General features: G+C 43.8%; 1 protein-coding gene across 1 annotated transcript in view; it reads right to left on the reverse strand.

The window, feature by feature from the left end:
• LOC146861880 (uncharacterized) overlaps nt 1–19,519 on the reverse strand; it is a 108,179-nt gene extending 88,660 nt beyond the window's left edge. The window contains exons 1-4 of the mRNA XM_085641051.1: nt 19,233–19,519; nt 18,612–18,738; nt 4,891–5,001; nt 174–287 (exon numbers count right to left, since the gene is read on the reverse strand). Of these exons, the coding sequence (XP_085497177.1) occupies nt 174–287; nt 4,891–5,001; nt 18,612–18,738; nt 19,233–19,268 (388 nt within the window). The 5' untranslated portion in view covers nt 19,269–19,519. The remainder of the gene's footprint in view (nt 1–173; nt 288–4,890; nt 5,002–18,611; nt 18,739–19,232) is intronic.
• Nucleotides 19,520–19,950: the final 431 nt, after the last annotated feature.

Below are 19,950 nucleotides of genomic sequence, written 5' to 3' on the forward strand. Positions count from 1 at the left end.
AGCTATATACCGGACCCAGCTGACAAAAAAATGTTTAGGTATGCAAAAAAGGTCAATCTTAACTTAACAAACAGTGGGCCTTGGCATCCTTAGGATGCACAGAAATAGCTTACAGGATTTGCACAGGCTGATTTGACTCAGAAATGTTCATTTGTACAATATTTTTTCCTCACCTGTGCTAAGGCACTCATTCCTTTCTGCCACTTCTTCATTCCTTGGATCTTTCCACTGTTCAAGTTCCGCCCCATTTATCCTGTGTAACATATCAGGAATGGTAACTGTATCGCCTGTTACAAAAAAGACATTTGTTTGTATTTAATGTTGTTACTATAAATTATTCTACTTGGCCACAAGCTATTTAATATTTTATTTATTTATATTTGGTACTATGCTTATTTAGGAAAAATATACTAAGTTTAAAAATACAACACTTTTTAATATGAAAACACTAATAAATAGTACTTTTCACATCTTCATCTTTATGCATTGAGTCCAATATCTAAACTATTACAGTATTCCCTTTCCAACTGCTGTAGTCATGAAAGGCCTCCAGGAACAACTGAAAATCATGTGCAAAAATGCATTAAACTGCAATATGTTAATGTGCAAAACACAAATTAGTTTATTCTCCACATACATTATATAACATTACTGGTCAATTAAAGTACATAATTCTAAAATACATTAAAGTGCCATAGAATAAGCAAGATACAGAAGAAAAGAAAGTGTGAAACCCAATTGACCCTTGGAGGCTTGGGAAGTTTAAGTATTTACAGGTAAATGTGCCTACAAGGGATTCATTTAGGGGCACTCAGTTAAACAGTTCATACAATAATGTATCAAGGTTCCAGCCGGTAACCTATAGTTAAACAATCTACAATTCAGTTTTTAATTTCTTCCCAAAAGATCTATAAAAGATACTGATCAAACGGGTGTAAGTTCTTCATGATTCAAACTTATACAATATGAATATAGAGGGTACAAAAGATTAAAGCAACACAGTAATGACCGAGGCTTACTAAAAAGGATTGTGTGCTATTAGTACCTCAGAGTCATTAATGCAAACATCTATGCCAAACACAAATACATAAATAGAACAGTGAGTCTGAACACAACAGAAAACACTTTCTAAAGAGAAACCAATCATTAAGGAAATAGATGCGATTGTCGAAGTTTTGGTCTTGTTGGTGTATGCATCTGTTAGACCACCTTTAGGAGTCTTCAACTGCTCCATAATTATCATACCAATAGTTTATTTGTCTTTGCTAATACTTAAATGCAATATTTGTCAGACCTGATTCCAACCTTAATGCATCATGTACTGTAACCTTGGGAGGCCTAACCAGTTCTTCCATATACTCATTTTAACTGCTCGGATTCACATAATCATCTTTTCATCCAGAATCTCCCTACAGAGCAACAAATTACAATTATCATATTGTATGTTTACTTCAAAACTCCTAACTATTTAAAACCCAGTTCCATGTGAATTATTTTCAAGACTACTGTTACTGCTTTTGTTCTCTGTCCCAGGGCCTCAATATGTCTCTTAACATTTGAATTACTTCTAAAAATTACTCTCTATTGTTTGCCATTCAATGACCAGCTTTTTTTTGGGTAAACACCATGTTTTTTGTTTTAGTTGCATGTATAATCAGTTTGATCATTCTGCAGTATTTAGCAAATTAATTCAATTGTTTCTCATTGCCTGTTGGTGTGAGATCCCTTCAAACAGAATTGTCCCTATTGAACAGATTTGGAATACATTCTTTACTTAGTTTCAGGGGGCGAGCGTACAGAGTTCAACATTTTATGAGCATCTGCTATATAAATGGAAAATGAAAGGGAAGCCAGGATACAACCTTGCCTCACACCATTTGGGGTATCAGTCCTCCTTGATAAAGCTCTGTTGCTGCCAAGTTGAATTTGAGTCCAAGGGACAATATGTAGTTGAATCACCAGGTTGAATAAACCTAAAGGAATACCCCAAGACACCATCTTGTTCTATTTATTTTGTCAAATGCTGTGAGTAAGCCTATATAAGCCACATAAAGCAGATGTCCGTTTCTTATAGCATATTATTTCCACAGGCAATTTTAGTATAAAATACAAATTTGAAGTTGAGTAGCCATTCCGAAATCTTAGTTGTGTTTTTGGTAGCACAGTCACATTTTCTGACTCATCCTTTAGATATTTAAACTCATAGTTTGCATATATTTTGGCAGAAATATCTGAAAGGGTTATCATTCGGTAGTTGCTAGGCAATTCTTGTCCCCACTTTTTATACAACGGCGCACTTATGCTACCTCGTGAGCTCATCATACCCATGTTAATTTACCCTAAAAATCTATAACTCAAACCAAATAACCTTATACGACCTGAATTGATGTGGAATGCAAGAACCAGCAATATTTTGTTCAACCCAGCGAAAAGGAGCATGAAATATCATGATAAATACATGTAACGGTGTGCAATTAAATGTATTTGGAAATACAGTTATTTAAATCCTGGCCTTCTGTCAGAGTTTTTATTGAAAAGTTTGTAAGCTATGCGTTCTCCTACTTCTAACAATTAAAATGGTTGGTTTATATTGCAATGAGCATAATAAGTGTAGATCTATAGTCTCTGATTCTAAGTATGTAGAATATGGGGTGGGATCTGTGGCATCCAGTAAATACCGATAGCCCTGGGAAAAGTGTTTACTAGGTGTTGGAAATACCTTTTATTCAGAGTTTTGCATTGTAAAATAAGAACACTATGCACATTTGGAATCTATTGCACTAGAATCTCAATTTTTTTACAGCACATTTTCCTCCTCAATAAATTTAGGCAGGTTTAACTTGCTGAAATCTGTCAGAGGGGAAACAGTTTAGTGTGATTATCATCACAGCGCTCAGAATTCCAGCCCCCTCATCAACAAAAGTGTGTAGCAGGATCGGAATTTATCTCCAAACTTGGAATTGGGGCCTTGCTCAAAAATGAAGGATTTGTCACAATTTCTATGGCAGCAAGTAAACATTTATAAGCTGTGTCACAAGAGAGTCAGTTCTTGACTTATTTAGCATGGGGGGCTAATGGAAAATCCTCTGACATCTGGAGAAAGTGATCAATCTAGAGGAGAATCTGCTGAATTTCCTTCACCCTAAGAACAAAATATGGTAGAAGAAACACGAGTTGTCGTAATCCTTTTGGCCCCCGACATGGTAGAAAACTGCAGTTTTCCCATGATACTGAAATACCTTTCCTACATTTTACTTCATGCACAGTGTATATATTTTACTTAATAAAGGTTTCTGGGTATTTTCTGGCTACAACCTAGGTGGAATAATGGTGGCAGCTGTGTTGTTCTAATAACAATTGTAATCTGTGTCTTACCAAGGAATGGGTATAGAGGTGAAGGAGTCGGTATCTAGGTGATGTTTATGTTGTATGCTATTTGCATGCATGTGCTCTCAGAAATTGCTCCAATTACTAACAGTAATTAGAACAGCTGTGGCAATTTGATGAAGACCAGGGATTTGTGTAAAACGTTTACTGTTTTAACTTATTTTCAGCCCTGAAGAAGTTCTTTAAGTGCAGGGAAAGCAACGCGTTGGCAGTCTTGTTTGTGCTGTTTTCAAACAGATGAAGAACAAAGAAAGATTTTAAATGTATAATTGTGCATATCCAAATCTAATTTGTTGGACAGTGTGCTCTCGGTAAAGTAGATTTACTGACATTCATTACTCAATTCAAATAAATTGCCACACCACTAGGAAGGAACCCTTATGCCATATTCTAACACCACCTGAACTTAAATAGATAAGCCTATTATTCCTCTGAGGGGCTCATAAAGAACCACTTAACCCATAAGGGATTCTGATTTGTCACAAAGTGAAAGCAGAAGGCTGAAACAGCCAGTTGGTTTCATACACTTCCTTAATGTTCTGCAAATCAGGAGCAAACTATAAATGTATTTGAATTCTGCCAACGTATGCCAATACAGCCAAACATTCTTTGAATAACCTAAAGTCCATTAGTGTGAAAAAGGATTAATACAACATGTAGTTAACTTGTTTTTTCTTCTTCTTTCTGTGTGTTACCATCTGGAATTTCTCGCTGATGACCAACAAAATCCACACCAGATTTTACCTGACATAAACATGGAGGAAACTTGCATGCAGTAAACAATTTGTGCATAAGCAAACAGCATGTGTGCAATGATGTTGTTTTGGGAGAAAATTGGAGCACACAGCCTAAACTTTTTAAGAGTAGTTGTAATAAGTTCCACAGTGCTTTAAGGCTTCTGAATGCTTGCATGCAGCTTCAAGTGCGCATTAGAATACAACAAAAGACTCTAGATGCCATGTTGGAGGTAATTAACTTTAAAGGCCCAGGGATGCTTTCAGAACATGCATCTGGGCAATCAACATCACACTCTCTATTGAAAGCAAAAATGTTTTTTTCACTTTGTGTTCAATTAGGGCTAAAATGGCTCACATGTTTTACATAGTGATTATAAATGTACTGAAGTCCTTTCAAGAAGGAAGGGGTAGGTTGGATGAGGGGCAGAGATTTATTTCAAAGGTTTAAAAACATTTAAATGTGAAAGTGTTGCCGGCACTTTATTATACAGCATTACTAACGTATATTAATGTAAGCCTGCATCGAGGAAAAATTATGAAACAGCAGAACCGTCAGCAAAGGTTATTGCCTCCTTAGATAATTCCCGAAAGCTCCATCTCTTGAATATGAATACATATACACATGATAAACATCATCAAAGTGAATTAAGGTGTCTTCTATAAAGTGACTGTAATGGAAAATCTTAAATTATGTGGGCTAGGGTGGAGTGAATGTGTGGAAGTTTTAGTTTCAGACAGCAATGTGGAGTCTGCAGTTTACACCCACTTGGAGAATGATTAACATTGTGTCTGGTCCCTTGTTCCTCTTGGTCTACGGAGTACAGCTCGCCATCTTCTCTTGCGCTTAATGAAAATACAGAGGCAGCAATAAGAGGACCTGTCATTAAAAGTTAATAGAACATAATTAGTCTTTAAATCCTTGTGAAATGGCCAACATTTCAGTATGTTTCATATTTAGTTCTCAAACAACAGAGGTGTAGCGATCATGAAAATGTGGGATGCAAAACTAATGTTGCATACAGAAACACCATGAGAATCAACATGCCCTGATCTACAGACATTTAAACTTAATAAAGTATTCCCTTTCAATGCTAAGTGAAATTATCAACCACACGTTAAGGTGCCTGCCCACTTCATCACCGCGGGTCACGGTGAGGTCTGCAATTCCCCCTGTGGCGCCTCCTTCTTCTCGAGCACGTTGCGGTGCTGCACAGCAGCCCGCAGTTCCAGCATCGCGGTTACACTCTGCGACGCTTGTGTCTAGTCAGGCACACTGCAGCACCACGCGGTGGCCCGTTAATGCTCATTAATACACAGTAGGAACACTGCAGCTCCGGTTTTGGAGCTGTGGCTTCCAATACTTCTATGGGGCATATTTTAGCTCACCTTTTGTTTTGCACACATCACTGTGGCTTCCAGTATACTCTCCTCCTGACATCTTGTTACTTCTTCTTCCTATGAGTCCTCAGTCCTGTTTTCCAGAGAGCCTTGGGAAGGGTCTTTGTTTTACCCTTTCCAAGATGGCAACCTTTTCTATTCCTTACATTTCCTTTTCCCAAGATGGCAACTGCTTATTTCCTGTTACATCACTTCCTGCCTATGGGTTTTAAAGGGGCTGAATCCTTCATTTTCTTGCGTTGCAACACTCCTTGCTCATTCTGGTGTGTCCTCGCTCTTGTTGGTGACCTTTGCTCCTGTTTGGCGTATTTTTGCTTCCTGTTGGCGCACATTTGTTTCCGATTGGTGCTTCCTGTTTGGATTCTTTGAAGCCTTCTTCTCCTAATTGGAATTTCTTGCCTTTTATTCCTCACTCCTTGCTTAATTTTGCTCATATTTGTGGGTTATTTCCTTCCTTTCCGTTTCTGGAGTCTCCACTCTCTACAGAGATTTTCCCTACGGGGTTTTTTCCTCATGGCACAGTCTGATCTAGCTTTTCATTGTGGGCATCACTGTGGCTACCAGAAAGGGTCGCCCTTACCTCCGACAGACCAGAACCCTCAAGAACCGAAGTCGAGAACCTCTCCAACACGCCAGAACTGGTAAGAACATTACAAGTTGTGACGCCCAGGGCTTGGATTCCCTGAAGTGAGCACCAGTCCAAAGAGAATGCTTTCCGGGTAGGACGTTTTAGGCAGTGGTCCTCCAAGGAACCAGCCCACTCATGTAGCACATACATGGGACAGCCGCCATCTTGGGGCTACGAGGAGGAGGCGGTCTAGTGGTCAGACAACCTGTATAAAGGCCGACCCAGCTGCGTACACGTAGCTTTCGTTCCTGAGGCGGAAGCCGGGAACTGTTCACGTTAATGCTGGTATGCGAGTGTTTTAAACGTCGTTTTAACTCATTTTGCTGCTATACTGCGTGATATTTGTTGTGTTTTTAAAAGTATTGGGGCTATCATACTACTCACCGCATCACCTGAAGCTCCGTAGGGGGACCCGCTACTCTTGGGATCCCGGGGCTGATCGGACTCCTCCTTGCGACAGCCGCCATCTTGGGGCTACGAAGAGGAGGCGGTCTAGTGGTCAGACAATCTGTATAAAGGCCGACCCAGCTGCGTACACGTAGCTTTCGTTCCTGAGGCGGAAGCCGGGAACTGTTCACGTTAATGCTGGTATGCGAGTGTTTTAAACGTCGTTTTAACTCATTTTGCTGCTATACTGCGTGATATTTGTTGTGTTTTTAAAAGTATTGAGGCTATCATACTACTCACCGCATCATCTGAAGCTCCGTAGGGGGACCCGCTACTCTTGGGATCCCGGGGCTGACCGGACTCCTCCTTGGGACAGCCGCCATCTTGGGGTTACGAGGAGGAGGCGGTCTAGTGGTCAGACAACCTGTATAAAGGCCGACCCAGCTGCGTACACGTAGCTTTCGTTCCTGAGGCGGAAGCCGGGAACTGTTCACGTTAATGCTGGTATGCAAGTGTTTTAAACGTCGTTTTAACTCATTTTGTTGCTATACTGCGTGATATTTGTTGTGTTTTTAAAAGTATTGGGGCTATCATACTACTCACCGCATCATCTGAAGCTCCGTAGGGGGACCCGCTACTCTTGGGATCCCGGGGCTGACCGGACTCCTCCTTGGGACAGCCGCCATCTTGGGGCTACGAGGAGGAGGCGGTCTAGTGGTCAGACAACCTGTATAAAGGCCGACCCAGCTGCGTACACGTTGCTTTCGTTCCTGAGGCGGAAGCCGGGAACTGTTCACGTTAATGCTGGTATGTGAGTGTTTTAAACGTCGTTTTAACTCATTTTGTTGCTATACTGCGTGATATTTGTTGTGTTTTTAAAAGTATTGGGGCTATCATACTACTCACCGCATCATCTGAAGCTCCGTAGGGGGACCCGCTACTCTTGGGATCCCGGGGCTGACCGGACTCCTCCTTGGGACAGCCGCCATCTTGGGGCTACGAGGAGGAGGCGGTCTAGTGGTCAGACAACCTGTATAAAGGCCGACCCAGCTGCGTACACGTAGCTTTCGTTCCTGAGGCGGAAGCCGGTAACTATTCACGTTAATGCTGGTATGCGAGTGTTCTAAACGTCGTTTTAACTCATTTTGCTGCTATACTGCGTGATATTTGTTGTCTTTTTAAAAGTATTGGGGCTATCATACTACTCACCGCATCATCTGAAGCTCCATAGGGGGACCCGCTACTCTTGGGATCCCGGGGCTTACCGGACTCCTCCTTGGGACAGCCACCATCTTGGGGCTACGAGGAGGAGGCGGTCTAGTGGTCAGACAACCTGTATAAAGGCCGACCCAGCTGCGTACACGTAGCTTTCGTTCCTGAGGCGGAAGCCGGGAACTGTTCACGTTAATGCTGGTATGCGAGTGTTTTAAACGTCGTTTTAACTCATTTTGCTGCTACACTGCGTGATATTTGTTGTGTTTTCGTAGTGGGGCTATCATACTACTCACCGCATCATCTGAAGCTCCGTAGGGGGACCCGCTACTCTTGGGATCCCGGGGCTGACCGGACTCCTCCTTGGGACAGCCGCCATCTTGGGGCTACGAGGAGGAGGCGGTCTAGTGGTCAGACAACCTATATAAAGGCCGACCCAGCTGCGTACACGTAGCTTTCGTTCCTGAGGCGGAAGCCGGGAACTGTTCACGTTAATGCTGGTATGCGAGTGTTTTAAACGTCGTTTTAACTCATTTTGCTGCTATACTGCGTGATATTTGTTGTGTTTTTAAAAGTATTGGGGCTATCATACTACTCACCGCATCATCTGAAGCTCCGTAGGGGGACCTGCTACTCTTGGGATCCCAGGGCTGGCCGGACTCCTCCTTGGGACAGCCGCCATCTTGGGGCTACGAGGAGGAGGCGGTCTAGTGGTCAGACAACCTGTATAAAATGCCGATCCTGCTGCGCACGCGCAGCGGGCGCGCCCAAGGCAAGCCCGTCTGCGCCCGTCCGCACCTCGTCCAGCCCCAGGCCCGAACCCCCTGCTCAATCTAAAGCTTCCCCCCTCATACCCCCTCATCGGAGCTACCCCGCTAAGGTTCTAAAGGAATATAGACACACATACATGTCACTGCCGTCATACAAAGCCGGCTGCATGGAATCCCTCCCTCATTACCTTGAGGGACCAGTATCATGTAGAGCGTGTTCCTATAGCAGTTTAACAAATATCACAACTAGCCCAAAATCTGATACCTCGCTAACCACGAGTGGCCTAAAGCCAATGTTTATGTTATGCAATACCAGGTCCTTAGCGAAACACCCTATTGAAATCTGGGATATGATTAACTCACACTCTCCTAACCTGTGTTTCCTCACGGAAACCTGGCTAAATCCATCAAATCACCCTCAGATTAGTTTAGCGATCCCAGAGGGATATAAATTTATCCATCTAGACAGGCAGGGGAAAACGGGGGGAGGAATCGCAATTGGGTTCAAAGAACATTTATAAGTCCAGTGGACAGCTACCCACCTTTCGCCCACGTTAGAAGCCGGCTTCTTCAAGCTGAGCCTATCCCCTACAGAGACCTGGAATGAAGCCCTGATCTATCGCCCTCCAGGCCCTAGGACAAATTTCGTAAATGAACTAGTAGAGCTGATCGCGCTCCAAACAATAGCATCCAGCAATTTCATCTTGCTTGGAGATTTCAACTTTCATGGAGAGGCCCCAGACAATCCCGACACTGACAATCTTCTAACGAGTCTAAAGCAAATTGGTCTCTCCCTCCTCTCAAACGCCCCCACACATAGAGCAGGTCATGCTCTTGATTTGATCTTCTCTTCTATGGCAAATCTCACTGCCTACCCCCCCCCCCCCCCTTCCTCTAACTTGGTCCGACCATTTCTTGGTCCCTTTTACTCAGCACCAACAGAGCCCCACCAATCCATTTAAACCTGAACCTCGCCCCTCTCAGTGTCGAAGACCATGGAACAATTTATCGCTAGAAGCCTTTACGACTGCCTATAACGCCCTACCTCCGGCCTCCCCTACTCCAGACGCTGACCCGTCAGAGCTGTTGGATTCTTTTTCCACCAAACTTTTCACAATATTTGACTCGCTAATTCCTATAAAAAAGTTGGGTTCAGCCAAACAACGAAAATCTGACCCATGGTACACAGAGGAACTCAGGCTAGAAAAAGCGAAGTGCAAAGGTTTGGAGAGGTCCTGGCGAACAAGCCACACTCCCTCAGACCGTAGGACGTACAAACGTTCTCTGTCTATCTACCACCAGAAAATAAAATCAGCTAGAAAAGCATTTATTCTAAAACAAATCGACCTTGCGTCCAACTCCGCAAAAACACTGTTCACCATAGTCAAAGACTTTGTTAATCCTCAGGCGTGCAGATTGCCTCAATTAGAGTCTCAATTCTTATGCGACTCGTTAGCAACGCATCTTGCGCCCACACAAACACACACTAAAACCTTTCCTACAAGTCACACCGAATCAGAGTTTCAGCCTGTGAGTAAGCTCACTCATTTCGTACCGCTAACTGATTCGGATGTACACTCCCTACTCGCATTAGCAAAGTCGGGGTCACCTAGTGACCTTTTCCCTCCTAGGGTTATGGCTCTCATTGCACCATGCTGTGTCTCGGAAGTCCGAAGGATTTTTAATAGCTCCATATAATCAGGCTCTATCCCTCCGAGTTGGAAGGAAGCCTTCGTCCGCCCTATACTGAAAAAACTAACAGCAGACCCCCTTACGTTCGCAAACTACAGACCTGTTTCACGACTCCCGCTGCTGGCAAAATCTTTAGAAGCAGCTATAAATAAACAGCTGAGCCATTATCTCGAAGTGAACGAACACCTAGACCCTTCGCAATCAGGCTTCAGACCGGGATTCAGCACGGAAACTGCAATTCTTGTGGTCACAGATTCCCTGAGGTTAGAAATGGATGCCGGAGGATCAGCTATTCTGGTCCTCCTAGACCTCTCTGCGGCATTCGACACGATATCTCATTCCAAACTAATAGAAAGATTGAGATATTGTGGCATTCAAGGGCAAGCCTTGAAATGGCTCCAAAACTTCTTCGTAGAAAGAAACCAAACAACCATGCTAGGGCCATTTAGATCAAGCAAACATGGGCTTGATAAAGGGGTCCCTCAGGGTTCGTGCCTAAGTCCTATCCTGTTCAATCTTCATATGTCTCCTCTTGCCAAAATTGCTGAATCCTGGGGTTTCGAGATTATATCATATGCGGACGATACCCAACTTATTTTTAAAATCAACCCCAATGCATCGGCGGAAAACCTACGTTTCGCATCAGGAATGTCTGCAATCTCCAATTGGATGACAGAGAATCTCCTCCAGTTGAACCCTAGTAAGACGGAGATCCTATTAGTAGGCAAAGCCTCTCTTTCCTGGTCTACAGAATGGTGGCCTAAGGACCTGGGCTTGGCCCCAATCCCGAAGGAAAGCGTGAAGAACTTAGGGTTCACACTTGACAAGGCACTTTCCATGAAAGATCATATCGCCACTATCACTAGCTCCTGCTACTATAGCCTGCGACTGTTGAGAAAGATGCTTCCGTATCTTCCCACCAAGCACAGTAGAACGCTAGTACAGGCCATGGTGATTTGCCGGCTGGATTATGGCAACGCGATGCTGGCCCAACTCGGCTCTTCCCTATTAAGGAAATTGCAGGTCATCCAGAACACGGCTGCATAATGGTCTTTCAGGCAACCATGACTTGTGTGGATTTTGGGACCATCTTGTATTTAGATCCTCAACCTATATGTTATCTAAACTTCAACTAATTCAGAAATCAGCAGCTTGTCTGATGCAAGGCCTCACACACATGGATTATGTCTCTTCTCATCTAGCCAGGCATCACTGTCTGCCTCTACTTCAAATTATTCTGTTCAAATGCATGTGTATGTGCCACTCGACCAAATTTCACATTGGTTCGCCCTTCTTACTGGACAGCCAATGTATGCAATTCACAAAGTGTTCTCTGTGCTTCTCCTCATTCAATCTTATGGCATTCCAGAGAATTCATACAGTTTGTATTTAATCACTTTCAATTCTGGAAAGCTCTTAAAACCTGTTTTTTCACATGGAATGTTGATGCTTAATTTACCTTCTGCAGCTCCCTTTCTTTTGGCCTTGGATTCCCCTAGACCTCTGTTTCCCCTACCAACTTTATTTTAGGGCTTTACCAAATGTGCTCATACACTATTTTTTTTATTTGAGCACCTGGAAAGTATGCACCCTGCATTGCGTTATAAAGGTCCAACAGCACACATCCAAGATGATCTTTACATGGTAATGCACACCTAACATATGGTGTGGCACAGCATGCATTGCAATCTTTACTCATTGCACACCCAAAGTAACAGTAAACAGTTAAATTTACAACAGCGTGCCTTAACCAAGAGAAGGCAATACAAACTGCAATGTACAGCATGAGGGAGACGGAATGAGAGAGATGACATCGTGTGAGGGAAAGAAAGAGAAAGTGAGACAGCAAAAGAGAGAAAAAGACAGAGGGAAAGAGAGATATAGAGGGGCAGAAAGACATGCATGCATCAGTACAAAAGACTCAAAGAAGCAATGCATGCAGTACTGTAGAAACCTATAAAATATACATTAGCATAGAGATACACCTGTAAAATGTGCCGCATACAGTGAAATACATAAACACTAAAATCGCATTCACAACATAATGCAGTTATATGCAAATATAAATAGGTGCATATTGTCAGTCAGAAACAAATTAAGGTGCTGGACAAACCGACATGGAAAAATGCATGTCATGAGACCTCCCAAAGGCAGTCCAAGGGTATTCACAACACATCATGGTGTTACACCTGAAAACACATTTCTTCGATTATATCTGTCACTTTAAAAAAAAAGTCCCAGCTGTTCCTGCCTATCCGACCTGCCCCTTCGCCCTATTGCTGCTGCTTTAGCTATTCTGTAGCTGATGGTTGACACGTTATCACATTCTTTTTTAGGTTGTGCTCATTGTGTACTGTGTCATTGTTTTCTATGTAAAGTGCTCTGATACCTCTTACTGCAAGCACCATACAGAACAGTTGCATAACTAAATGAATAAATGATTGTGCTATTAGCAGCATGCAATGAGTAATTCGATACAAATTGTCATTGTTCACGCTGTTGCTCCCTGACCATGGGCACTTTCAATGGGTCCTTGAGCTCCTTATTTTTAAGAAGCTGACCTAAATGCAACAGTAGGGACTATCAGCTTACGAGTTCTGGCAAATCATTAACTAATGAATACAGGCAATATTGCTTCTTCCCCACTCTTTTTATGCCAACTGAAAATATTGGTGTAAAGTGTGAGTAAGTAAGTGCTCATCAGACCCAGGCTGGAACACAGTACTGGAACACAGTCTTGGAGAGTTAGGTGTCGTGCAGCGGTCAGAGTGGCTGACTCTGGAACACGGGGCTCACGGTTTGATCGCCGGGGATAGCTCAGCTCAGCATCATGTGACTCTAGGCAATAGCTCACTTAATTTCCCCGATGCCTCCCAGCTCCTTGAGACCCTTAGGGGTGATTAGTTTGCGTTTTACAAATACCTGATTATTTATTATTATTAGATATCCTTTTCTGTAGAAGTCCTGGGATAAAATTGATTATTTTTCTCATATGTTCAAAGTTTGGTATTAAGGTCTGTGACTGGACACCTACAATTTAGAGGAACCACTGAAGTCCCAAATAATTGCTGGATGCTAATAATCACCCTTCAGATTTCCAGTGGCGGCCGGCATGGCTCGCGGGTGGTGAGGTAGGTGTGGGCGCATGGGTGGAGCGCCACGATAAGGAAATGGTGCACAATGTAAAAAAAACACTTACCTTGCCATGCTGGGGACCGCGTCTCTGCTCCTGCTCTCCTTGTGGGACTAAGACACAGGTAGCACAGCCAGGCTTCCCTGACCAATCACAACGCTGCAATGTAATGCAGACGGCATGGAGAACGGGGAAAATGCGCATGACTAATTTGGGCGGCCCGAGAGGGCCGACCAAACAGTCATTGCGTACTTAGGAGTGCAAACCACTCCTCCCCTGCCCTGCTCCAAACGTAGAGCAGAGCCCGCCCACCTACCCGCCCGCAAAGGAAACATAAAATGATAATAACACAAAGTTCTTATTATTTTATGTTTCCTTTACTTTGCAGTGCGCTGCTTAAAAGCAGTGGGCCAACGCCATAGCAGAGGAGCCACCCCTGCAGATTGCACAAGTCCAGCGAACTAGAAGATATTATGGCCATCATAATGAAAGTGGTGCATGAAGTAAATTGTGGCATGTGGCCTAGTCATTAAGGGACATCAATGACAAAATGTGTGGGGGGGGTTTGCTGGAGCACATTGTAAAAAAAGTGTTAAGCACATATCATCTGAATCAGGGAAGGACAGTGTCCCTGAACCTATTAAAATGTGCTCCCTGGCAATTGATCCCTTGGAGAAAGCTGCAGTGGACTTCTGGGGCCCAATAATGCTGGTGAACACCTGTTGCTAGTTAGGGACGAATATTGCACATTTACTGAAGATGCACCTCTACCGAATACATCTGCCAACTGCAGTAATAGTAGCATACCTTGCACCCTCAAATTAGTTAATGGGCTTCATTGAGAAACACGCTGCTCATTGTGCCACCTTCGTGGGTTCTACCATTGTAAAAGCACTCCTTTGAGGCAACAAGCAAACTGCATGGTGGAACTCTTCATGTCCACGGGAAAAAAAGGTGTTCCAAATTGCAAGGTTAAGAAGTGCACAGGAGTCTCTGTCTAATCGGGGGGCACTCTTAAGACACACGACACCGCACTATTCAGAAATTCTCTACGGAAATGCTGTTTGTGAGGAGGACTGGCACCCTTATGTCTCTGGTGTCACATGACAAGCCTTCGGATAGGGAGGACATACTTCTGTAGAGCACAGAAAAAGGCAAATAGGAGTATGTGTTAACCAAAAGAAAAAAGTGAGAACATTAGTATATGACTAGGAGACATGATGCTGGGCAACTTCTGTGGGATCTTCCTACAAACATCCACATAAAAATGTTTATCCTGCAACCCTCTCCCTTATCTCACCACAGGTGTGAAAGGCTGAATAATTATGCTGTGAAAAAATGGTCTACCCATGAGGAAGTGGGTAGATTGTAGTGGTGTAGATTGGGGAAGTTTGGGTGGAGTAGATTGGAGTGTTGTACATAGGGGTGGTGTACACTGGTGCGTGGTAGATTGGATTGGGATAGATTGTAGTGGGGTGGAAGGGAGTGGGGTAGTTTGAGGTAGATTGTAGTGGGGTAGATTGGAGTAGTTAGAGTGGGGTAGGTTGGTTGGGGTAAATTGGAATGAGGCAGATTGGAGTGGGGTAGATTGGAATGGGATAGGTTGGGTGGGGTACATTGGGGTGAGGTGGGGTACATTGTGGTGGGGTGGGATAGATTGGAGTTGGGTAGATTGGGGTATATTGAAGTGGGGAAGACTGACTTTGACTGGAATGGGTAGATGGGGTGGGTAGATTGGAATGGGGTAGGTTGGGTGGGGTAGAATGGGGTAGGATGGGGTAGTTTGGGTGGGGTAGATTGGACTGGGGTGGAGTGCGATGCACTGAAAAAGGGAAGCTGCAGCAAGTGGAGGAAAGGCGAGAAGCAGTGCCTTGAAGATGGAGGAGCAGTAGAGTGTTTGATTGTAGTTGGGTAGACTGAGGTAGGTTGGGTGTGGTAGATTGAGGTGGGGTAGGTTGTGGCGAGGTAGATTAGTGTAGACTGGGGTGGGATTGATTGTAGATTGGAGTGGGGTAGGTTGGGGTAGATTGGGGTGGGGTGGGTGGATTGGAGTGTAGCATATCGGGGTGGGGCAGATTGGTTGGGGTAGACTTGGGTGTGGTAGATTGGAGTAGATAGAGCTGGGTAGATTGGAGTAGATTAGGGTGGGGTAGACTGGGATAGGATAGGTGGAGTAGACTGGAGTGGGGTAGATTGGAGTAGGGCAGATTGTGATAGATTGGAGTGGGTTAGATTGGAGTAGGGCAGATTGTGATAGATTGGAGTGGGGTAGTTTGAGGTAAACTGGAGTGGGGTAGTTTGAGGTAGATTGGAGTGGAGTAGAGAAGGTCAGATTGGAGTGAGGTATGGAGTGGTAGATTGGGGTAGTCTGGAGTGGGGTAGACTGTGGTGGATTGGAGCGGGGTAGATTGGAGTGAGGTAGAGTGGGGTAAATTGGACTGGTGGTAGATATGGGGACATTAGTGTAGGGTAAATGGGATAGACTGGAGTGGGTTAGATTGGGTGGGGTAGAGTGGAATGGAGTAGCTTGGGGTAGGTTGGGTGGGGCAGATTGGAGTGAGGAAGATTTGAGTAAGATAGAATGGAGTGGGGTAGATTGAAGTGGGATAGATTGGGGTAGATTGGAGTGGGGTAGGTTGAGGTAGATTGGAGTGGAGTAGATTTGAGCAAACTGGAGTTGTGTAGATTGAAGTGATGTAGACATTAGTGGGGTAAACTGGGGTGGATTGGAGTGGGGTAAATTGGGGAGATTGTAGTGGTGTAGATTGTCGTCGAGTAGGGTAGACTAGGTTAGGGTGGGTGGGGAAGATTGGGGTAGGTTGGGTAGGGTAGATTGCAGTGGGGTGGAGTGCGATGAGATGAAGAAGGGGAGCTGCAGCAAGTGGAGGAAAGGGGAGAAGCAGTGACCTGAAGATGGAGGAGCAGTAGTGTGTTAGATTGGAGTTGGGTAGATGAGGTAGGTTGGGTGTGGTAGATTGAGGTGGGGTAGGTTGGGGTGAGGTACATTAGGGTGGACTGGGGTAGAGTTGATTGTAGATTGGAGTGGGGTAGGTTGGGGTAGATTGGGTGGGGTTTGTTGGGGTAGATTGGAGTGTGGCATATTGGGGTGGGGTAGATTGGTTGTGGTAGATTGCAGTAGACTTGGGTGTGATAGATTGGGATAGATGGAGGTAGGGTAGATTGGGGTAGACTGGGGTGGGGTAGATTGAGGTATGATAGGTGGAGTACATTGGAGTGAGGTACATTGCAGTGGGGTAAATTAGGGTTGATTGGCGTGGGGTAGATTGTAGTGGGGTGTATTGGGGCAGATTGCGATAGATTGGAGTGGGGTAGTTTGAGGTAAATTGGAGCAGAGTAGATTGGGGTGGAATGGAGTAAGTAAGATTGGGGAAGATTGCAATAGACTCGGGTGGGGTAGTCTGAGGTAGATTGGAGTGGGGTAGATTTGGGGCGGACTGGATTGGGGTAGATTGGTGTGGGTAGAGAGGGTCAGATTGGAGTGGGGTAGAGTATAGTGGAGTGGATTGTGGTGACTTGGAGTGGAGTAGATTGGGGTACATTGCAGTGGGGTACATTGGAGTGGGGTAGAGTGAGGTAAATTGGAGTGGTGGTAGATTAGGAGACATTGGAGTGGGGTAGATGAGGCAGATTGGAGTGAGGAAGATTAGAATAGGGTAGAATGGAGTTGGGTAGATTACAGTGGGATAGATTGGGGTAGATTGGAGTGGGGTAGGTTGAGGTAGATTGGAGTGGGGTAGATTGGAGTAAACTGTAGTGGTGTAGATTGAAGTGATGTAGATATTAGTGGGGTGGACTGGAGTGGGGTAAATGTAGGTATTTTGATAATAAAAAAACATTCATTTTGTGTAATTTGTTATCTTTGCATAAAATTTGTGCTGCTCCAGGCGAACAAGTGCAATATTGACAAATTCTATTTCACTGCATGTCAGCTTCATTTCTCACTAGTCCGTAACTGCAATGTCGAGAAAGCTTTCCATGGTTAATTTGCATGCCCATAATGCTATGGGCTCTAACTGCCGATTTAAGCTGCATCCATCTTTTAATAGTCTTTAGCCACACCGGCAGTATGTTTGAAAATTGCCAATCGAAGGGGGTTGGAGGAAAGAACATGGAATACTGAGTCAGTGGCATTTAATTGTTTGTTATTGTAAAAGAAAAAGGACCAGAACCTAAGTAACAAGCACTTGTATACAGTGCGTAAACACAATTATAGTGTGGCAGGGTGGGGGATGTAAAGAAAAAAACAGACGGGGTGAGACAAAAAAAGAAGTAACACAAATGGGGAAAGGAACGAGTGGAAACACAAGCACTCGTATAAAGTGCGTAAACACAATTTAAAAATGAGCTAAAAAAAACAGGAGCAGTGGATAGACACAAGAACTTGGTCCATGCTCTAAGAGGAGGGCCAAACACAAGAAGAGGCAGGACCCATGCATGATATTGCAAGCTGTAATGAAGTATATTAGACTGACGTTGCAGATAACAAATGGTAAGCCTGTGGGCGGGCTGCAGTCCACTAACACCCCCCTCTCCCCCATGTGCCTTGAGACCCTCACAGGTGAGTAGTATGCTTGAAAGATCCCTGATTGATTGATTGATTGAACAATGTCTCAAAAAGACAGCACATGTGCTGTCTATGCGAGACCTAAAAATCAGAACCAGAGTGCCCACTTGATGAAGGTACTCCTACTGTTGTCTCGACATCAGGACTCCACACAAATATCCTATCATTCAAGGACCTGAGTCCCTGTTGCAATTCATATTCCATACCTCAAGGTTCTCCATTTACCAGTCCGCTACTCACTTGTCCTGAAAGTCACCATGAGAGTCAAGGACCAACTCTGGGTAGTTGCTAGCCATAGTGGGGGCGAGAAGTGGTGTTGTCACTGTCACTGAATTTTGGACGCACTGATGTTAACATGCAGTTCCAGTGAACAAGTTCTGCTCGGCGCACACTGGGACAGGGTTAGGAGAAGACAACACTAGGCTGCAGAGGTAAATGAAGAGTTCAAAAGTATGGCTCTAGGGACAATGTGGTGTGTTTGATTTTCGTTTAGTTAGCACTGCAAACAGTTATAATAAACTTTAAGTGGATCTCTAGCACCAGAGTCATTAAACAGTAGAGTGACTTTAAAAAACATGAATGTAGTTTCAAAAATATAAAGGTAAAATACAGTTAGAATCCTGAGCCGAATTCAAGCAGGATTATTCCTAGGCTACACAACTCTTAAAAAGTGCGACATTACCAAGAGAGGTCAAGACTTGTTGAATTTCCTTCATCACATTTCTGTAAAGTTCCTTCTGCCACTCGTCTAAAAGTTTCCATTCCTCTTTAGAAAAACACGCAGCTACATCACGGAATGTCATTGGTGCCTTGAAGAACAATATGTAAACATATTTAGCAAAGTCAAGTGAAACATACTGTATTTACATGTATAATTGAACATCCTTTCCACTGGTTTCAGAGAGCTACTCCATAAATATTATTATGAAACAGGAGGCATGTTTCGAAGCTAAAACGAGTTTGTATATTTTCGGATTTAACATGTTTGAAGCAAAATAAATGAAAGACAGGGACACGTCAGCCTGACTGGAAACGCTAGTACGACAGTACAAACCATCTTCATAGTTCGGTTACCCTACTATAACATTGTTACACGAATACATTTATAAAATATACATCTGATGTTCAGTAGTCGGTGCTACTGACGTCATGCGAAATACAGATGAAACTAATTCACAAATTACAGAGCTGAGGACGTAATATACTGTCTGTATTCGCTAATTACGGTATTATACGAAGAGGGTACTTTTAGCACAGTGATTGAACTCCTGCTAACAAACATTCCTTTCAAATAATTACTTACCTTATCCGCACCCGAATGGACCTTTTCTCCTTTCATCTTTACTATACTTTTGTAAGGGGAAAACGTTGAGTTTAAGGTGGAATTGGGCCCTTTGAATGTGAGGAGGAACTACCAGGTTCCTACCGCTTCTTTTAAGTGAATGACCCAGGAGGAACAACAACTATAAAGCAATTCGCCTTTCTACTGCGAACTGGTCAGAACGAACAAATAACCGAGACAGGCATACATTGTGTTCTGCAGTGCCAAAAATATACGAGTCCACACAGTTGGCAGAGCCTGTCTATTGTGACAGTTGCTGGTAGTCAGTGCGCATGCTCCGAGAAACTGCACAGCTCTTGCGGGCTTGCTCCTTGAGAGACATTCTGGTGGCTTCGGTTACACGCTGTACAAGCTCGGTGGTAATTAGATTTATTCAGGCAGATATGCGTATTCACAAATAAAGTCCAGCCCAATGGATACAATATTAGTTTCTCGCTACATCCTTCCTTTGCTTCGAGTTCCGCACAGGAAATATTCCCGTATGGTATAATTGCACTTCCGGTTGCTCTGCACGTCTACTGGGGTGGACAATTTCCTATTACTTCGCAGGACACCATGCGCCGAGACATCGAAAGATGTTTGTCGGTGAATGAGAGGGCTGTCGCGGTAGTACATACTTGGGGTTTCTGAACGTCGAAGCTTAGAATTAATCAATAAAATGTTATTGATAAAAAGGCCT

This window comes from Triturus cristatus, chromosome 2_2 (assembly GCF_964204655.1).
Source record: "Triturus cristatus chromosome 2_2, aTriCri1.1, whole genome shotgun sequence".
NCBI lineage: Eukaryota > Metazoa > Chordata > Amphibia > Caudata > Salamandridae > Triturus > Triturus cristatus.